The sequence below is a fragment of the Euphorbia lathyris genome, chromosome 3 (assembly GCF_963576675.1).
Source record: "Euphorbia lathyris chromosome 3, ddEupLath1.1, whole genome shotgun sequence".
In the NCBI taxonomy this organism is placed as follows: domain Eukaryota; kingdom Viridiplantae; phylum Streptophyta; class Magnoliopsida; order Malpighiales; family Euphorbiaceae; genus Euphorbia; species Euphorbia lathyris.
This window is the reverse complement of record NC_088912.1, coordinates 50,063,489-50,069,764: the sequence shown is the minus strand read 5'-3', so window position 1 is coordinate 50,069,764 and position 6,276 is coordinate 50,063,489. Positions and strand designations below refer to the sequence as shown.

The 6,276-nt window shown below is 35.6% G+C and overlaps 1 protein-coding gene across 3 annotated transcripts; it reads left to right on the top strand.

Annotated features, from left to right (window-relative positions):
- The first annotated feature begins 910 nt into the window (after positions 1-910).
- On the top strand, positions 911-5,869 carry LOC136223982 (24-methylenesterol C-methyltransferase 2-like). 3 transcript variants are annotated; one of them, XR_010686230.1, is made up of 3 exons: positions 911-2,042; positions 3,767-3,879; positions 4,375-5,866. XR_010686230.1 is itself a non-coding variant. In XM_066012181.1 (2 exons), the coding sequence occupies exon 1, from the start codon at positions 960-962 to the stop codon at positions 2,040-2,042; it is 1,083 nt and encodes a 360-aa protein (XP_065868253.1). In that variant the 5' UTR covers positions 911-959; the 3' UTR covers positions 3,767-5,869. The 3 variants fall into 3 exon arrangements, 1 of the variants encoding a protein (XP_065868253.1); XR_010686231.1 differs by having other exon boundaries at positions 4,593-4,608; XM_066012181.1 differs by having other exon boundaries at positions 3,767-5,869.
- Positions 5,870-6,276: the final 407 nt, after the last annotated feature.

The window sequence follows — 6,276 nt, the reverse complement described above, 5'->3', positions numbered from 1 at the left end:
AGAAGAAGAAATTTTGGAGATTAATATTCACAAATTCAATAAAATATTTTGAATTTTTTTGTCCAACTCATATAAAAAAGTACATTTAATTTTTTTTCATGTTTAATCTAATCATATGCTTATGATTTATTTAATAAAAATGATTTATATTTTATGTAAATGACAAGATTCATGACTAATAATATCATTGTTCAATTTAATAATATTAGAAGTAAAATTGCTATAGATTGTTAATATTAAAAGTAAAATTGCATATTATGTTGTAGCTAAAATTGTTCGTGTCTAAAAAGTAATACTAACGCCTAGTGAGAGAAAGTCTCTCTTCTCTCTAGGCTTTTAACCTTTCTTACTACTCACAACAAAGACCCAGTTGAGTCTATCTAGTTGAGGAGCAGGCGGGAAGATTGTCTTCTTTCTTCATCCTCCATTGGTTTTGTTTCTACTAGTGTTTTTTCTTTCTTTTGGTTTGTATTAGTTTATTTTGGTTGGATCTATATTTGATCCAATCTCTGGATCCGTTTGTAATGCAGCTGTTGGTTAAGATCTTTGTTTTTGTAACATTTTCTGTTGTAGTAAGTGCAGAAAAGGTAGATCTTATCTGTAGATCACTGGATCTACGTGATTGCAAAAGAAGGGACTTAGATCCGAAGTTTCAGAATGGTTCAAAAGATGAAAGTTGTTTTTGATAGTCTTTTTTTTTTATGAATCATGTATTAGACTTAGCCTGTTGTGATTATGTACTAGTAATCTTATTACTTAATGAAATCTGAACATTTCCATGAAAAAAAAACAAAAAACAAATTGTTCCTGTCTAAGGGTATTTTTAAAGGTTACCTCGGTTGGATTTTGAAGGTAATAATGAAAGTAAATGCAAAACAGGAGTAATTTAGCCTCCAGAATTACAAATAAATACCCAAAGCCACAGTTCCACCTCCGCACCACTCTCTTTCTCTCTCTCAATGGATTCCTTCACTCTCGTCTTCACTCTCTCTTCCCTTTCCTTGGGCCTTTACTGGTTCTTCTGCCTCCTGGGCTCCGCCGAACAGAAAGGCAAGCACGCCTCTCAACTTTCCGGCGGTTCAATCTCCGCCGAAAAAGTTCAGGACAAGTACGACCAGTACTGGTCCTTTTTCCATTCCCCTAAACAAATTGAAACCATCGACAAAGTCCCCGGTTTTGTCGATACCTTCTATAATCTCGTCACTGATATTTACGAGTGGGGTTGGGGTCAATCCTTCCATTTTTCTCCTTCAATTCCCGGAAAATCACACCGTGATGCAACTCGCCTTCACGAGGAATTCGCCGTCGATCAGCTCAAAATTAAACCCGGGAATCGAATTCTGGATGCAGGATGCGGAGTTGGAGGACCAATGCGCGCAATCGCTGCCCATTCCGGGGCAAATGTGGTCGGAATAACGATAAATGAATATCAGGTGAGTCGAGCCCGTACGCATAATAAGAAAGCTGGATTAGACAAACTCTGCGAGGTTGTTTGCGGCAATTTTTTAGAAATGCCTTTTGATGACAATAGTTTCGATGGGGCTTACTCAATTGAAGCTACTTGCCATGCCCCTAAGCTTCAAGATGTGTATGGTGAGATTTATCGGGTGTTAAAGCCTGGTTCTTTATATGTATCTTATGAATGGGTGACTACAGAATTGTATAAATCGGAAGATCCAAATCATGTGGAGATAATACAAGGGATTGAAAGAGGAGATGCATTGCCTGGGTTAAGGAGTTATAATGACATTGCTGAGATTGCAAAAAAAGTTGGGTTTGAGGTGTTGAATGAGAAGGATTTGGCAAAACCTCCAGCGAGACCATGGTGGTCGAGGTTGAAGATGGGGAAAATTGCGTATTGGAGGAATCACATTTTGGTTACAGTGCTTGCTTTTCTGGGAATTGCACCCAAAGGGGTTGTGGATGTTCATGAAATGCTTTATCATACAGCCCATTATTTAACTCAAGGAGGAGAAACTGGAATTTTCACTCCTATGCATATGATTTTGTGCAAGAAACCAGACTCTTCTGCTGATTTGTAGGTAGTGAAATTTTGTGTGCTGCTCTCTCTATCTCTCTTTGCTTTTTTCTTGGAAATATTGGTTTAGTAGTTTGGTAATTCCATTGCTTTGTAGTAGAGGAAGGATAGTGAAGAAAATGTTGAATTTTGTCCAAGTTTGTGTAATTTTGCTTAATTTATCTTAACTCTGCTATGAAATATTTATTCCAAGAATATATGTTTTGATAGTTTCTCTTGATCTGCTTGAGTTGCCTCCTAAAATAGTATTAATGTTTGATGTATTTGCCTCTGGTTGTGTTATGTCAGAGCCTCTCGTGGTCCAATGTGATTTGGATCGCCAAAGGCGCAACTAGCAGGGAAAGTTCTCTGTTTTTTCCTCCTCTCTTTTTTAAATGTGTTAGAATCTTTTAGATGCCATCACATCTTGTTTGCTATGCTCTTGCTCTAGTCCTCCCCTTTCATTTATGATGTACTTTGTTCTAATTATCAATTATCAATGAATTCATTCTAGTTTAAAAGAAAGAAAAAGCATTATTGAGGTCTAGGTTTCATCAAAGGACATTCTACATTATCTACTCCATGGATAAAAGCCTTAATCACGATCATATCTAATTGTCAATAATCATATACTTGCAAATTTAAAGAACATATCAGCTATTGACAATTTCTCCCTTACTTAGAAACTGCAATCTTGGTTGAAAGTAGTGTCTTAATACAGAATTTATGAGCTAATGTGAAATCAGTTTCAGGAATAAGTAGACTTAGATGCTAATTTTCCACAAAACATATCGCTCTATTCACATCTGCAGATATTACATGATGAAGTACTAGGAAGGTGAATCTGTAACTAAGCTTTCCAATAACTACTTGCTACACAGAAAAACAGACAAACATTAGAAAATTGTTCAAGCACATACATTTATTTTATTTTATTGCAATCAGTGCTGAAAAAGTTAAATCTCAAAATGAGTTACTTTAGTATCTTGTCATTTCAGATTCTATTCTATTGCACTGCATCTCCCTTTATTTTTTAAAGGTAATCATCAGAACATGTGGTCTCCATACTCCATGGGACATTAGTTGGTCTATTTTGGCATGGAGATTCCAAAGCAAATGCACAGTTTTTTCTGAATAGAAAAATAAAAAAATATTGTTTAGGTCTCCCTAATTGTCTAGCTGCAAGCAGCAGCAATGAGCATAAGCTTGTTATAACAGAAGGGACATGGGGGCCTTGTGACATGTGACATGCTTTTTATGTTTCAGAACAAATTATACAATCTTTGTGGATCTCAATGCAAACTCAGTGGATGGTACACTGCATAAATCAATATTTAATATATGCATCTCATTATATTTTGTAGTCTGTAATTGTGCCAGCCATGCTAAGTTTACTAGCAGATGTAATGAAGTGCTTGTAAGAGCATCCCAATGGATGCCATTTACTTGCTACCTCGAAGTAAAAAGTTGTAACTAACCATTAGATAGGTCGTGTCTAAATATAGTTAGTTACTTTCTGGAGTGACAATCCGTGAATTTATCCCATAAAATCCAAAGAGAAAAAGCAAAGTGGGAGTGTACCAGATGCATCTGGCGCCTCATGCCTCAAACTGCAGCACTTATGATAGTGCTTTTACTTTAACAATTATGAATTCAGTCCTTTTAGTTTATTTATATTTTTATTTTGACCTCTACAAATTATAAAATTACTAAGACTCTAATGCTTCCTTTCTGGTGATATTCTTTTAGGTGGTTAAGCACTACATTTTTCATTTGGAAGAGGAAAGAATGCGTTTTTTAACTGCATTTTGATTTCACAGCATGTTCTTATGTTCCCTTTTCACATGTCCAGGTGCATCAAGGTATTGAATCTTTTTTATAACATAAAAGTTTTGGGAAGGGTAGTTCTATTCTATTCACGACAATGAGAATTTAAAGTAAAATTTATAAGTTGGATAATTGGTTGTCCATATATCCTGCCAGCAGTAGAGTTTTCTAAAATCGAATATAAATATTTTTGCTTCCATATCTATTAAAATTAAGGGTAAATAATTTATTAGTACTCACATTTTTACGTAACACATTGTTTAGTCATTCCATTTCGAAAAAAACATATAATAAGATTCCTATGTTTGGCCAATATTAACTAGACCTGGGCATGGGCCGGGCCGGGCCTGTCGGGCTTTTAATAAAGCCTGGTGAGCCCAAGCCCAGCCCAGCCCGCAGAAAATTTAATCGGGCTCGGGCTCGGCTGGGTTCGGGCCTGAGATATTAATCCCAAGCCCGCCCGTCCAAGCCCATTTGTATATTTAAAAAAAATATAATTAAATTTAAATTGTCATTATGTATTTTATCAGTATTACTTCTTTACGAGAGAAACCGTCGATGCAAGTTTGTTGATTAGTCATAGCAGCACTAAGAAGAAGGTTGAGTTCCTCAGCATGTTCTGCTAAGGATTTATTCGAACAAGGATAATGATTGAACTCCTCCATAACCATGTTAATCTCTTCAAGTTTGCTGATTTTTGAAAAAGTGAACTGAAGCTTGAGTGAATCAAATGGTGTTTGATTTGCAGACATGGGTTTCCTGCGGCGGTGAAGGAGGGGAGGGTTTCATTCAACAATGTATCTTCCCTTTGTGTTTTGCTGTGCGGCATAAAATATTTAAGGTTTTAGAAGCAGCAAACCTTAAATATTTTCATTTTCATTTATAAAATTATATTATAAATTATAATTAATATTTATATAAGTATATAATATATTTAATAAAAAATATATATGTTATATCGGGCCGGGCCGGACTGGCCCGATGCAAAATGTGTAAAGCCCAAGCCCGCCCAGTTTTTGACGGGCTTATACGGCTTGGGCTGGGCCGGGCCTGAATGCATATTTATGTGTCCAAGCCCGGCTAAATGGGCCTGGGCCTGGGCGGGCCGGGCGGGCTCACCGGCCCATGCCCAGGTCTAATATTAACCCTTTGGTATTTTTATCTATTTTTTTAGACTTTTTAACCGAACATATCTTAACTTTTAGGACAGCTATAGTACAATACAAAATGACTACGTTACTCTGTTATTTTCTGTCTATATATTTATGCCAAATATAACAGTTAGAAATCTAAGAAAATAGATAAAATACCAAAGATATTGGCAAAACATATAGATGTTATAATGTGTTTTTCAAAATAGAGGGACTAAACAGTGTGTTAAGTAAAAAGTGGGGGATTAATACATTATTTGCCCTAAAATTAAAGTCCAAATAACCATTCCAAATCATCAGTAATTTTCACCTAGTAAGTAAGTGACCAAACTCTATTTGGTCCATTACCATCAGATCTTATCTTGTTATAATCCTAGGGTAGAGAATTTACTTAATTAAATAAAGTTATTTTATTTTTTAAATCAGTAATTATCCTCATTAACGTCTTTTTGTGTGCAATTATCTGGATATTTGAACGTTGCTGCCGCCACCGTCTACGCTGAGTGTCACCGGAGAAAAGCAAAAAGTAAAGCGTCACCTCCTAAAATTTCACAGCTGCCGCCTACGATAGTCGTCGGAGAAAAGCAAAAGGTAAAGCGTCAGCACCTACAATTTCGTCACCGTCGTCTACGATAGTCGCCGGAGAAAAGCAAAAGGTAAAGCGTCAGCGCCTACAATTTCGCCGTTGTCGCCGGAGAAAAGGAAACGGTGAAGTGCGACTGCATACAATATTGTCAGACCAAAACAAGAGACAAATCGAGCTTCACTTGATAATGAATCGTCCTTAAAGTGATTTTTGCTTTAATCCCCCACTTTTTACCTAACACACTGTTTACTCCCTCTATTTTGAAAAACACATTATAACATCTATATGTTTTGCCAATATCTTTGGTATTTTTATATAAATATATATTTTCTTACTTTCTCTCTCATTTTTTATTTATTTAGTTACGTTGTCTAAATCTCTAAAGTTCGTACATTTGAGTTTTCAATTTAGTTTGAATTGTGGGTGAGAGTTAAACCTCATATCTCAATGATTGCAGGTTTGAAACACCACTCTTTTATTTCAAATTCTTTTGTTAGGAATTTTTTTTGATCTAATCGGATTGAATTTCAAATAGAGCAAAAAATACCGCATATAATAATTTGAGAATAAAATTGACATAGATTTTTCGTGGAAAACTCCAAATAAATTAGGGAAAAACCACGAGCAATGATAGAAGAATTCTACTATGAGTTCAAATAAGAAGTTATAACCATAAGGAGAAAAACAACACTTTT

Bases quoted from the DNA above. Each gene is read 5' to 3' on its own strand.
- LOC136223982 (XM_066012181.1), top strand. From the start codon at position 960: ATGGATTCCTTCACTCTCGTCTTCACTCTCTCTTCCCTTTCCTTGGGC.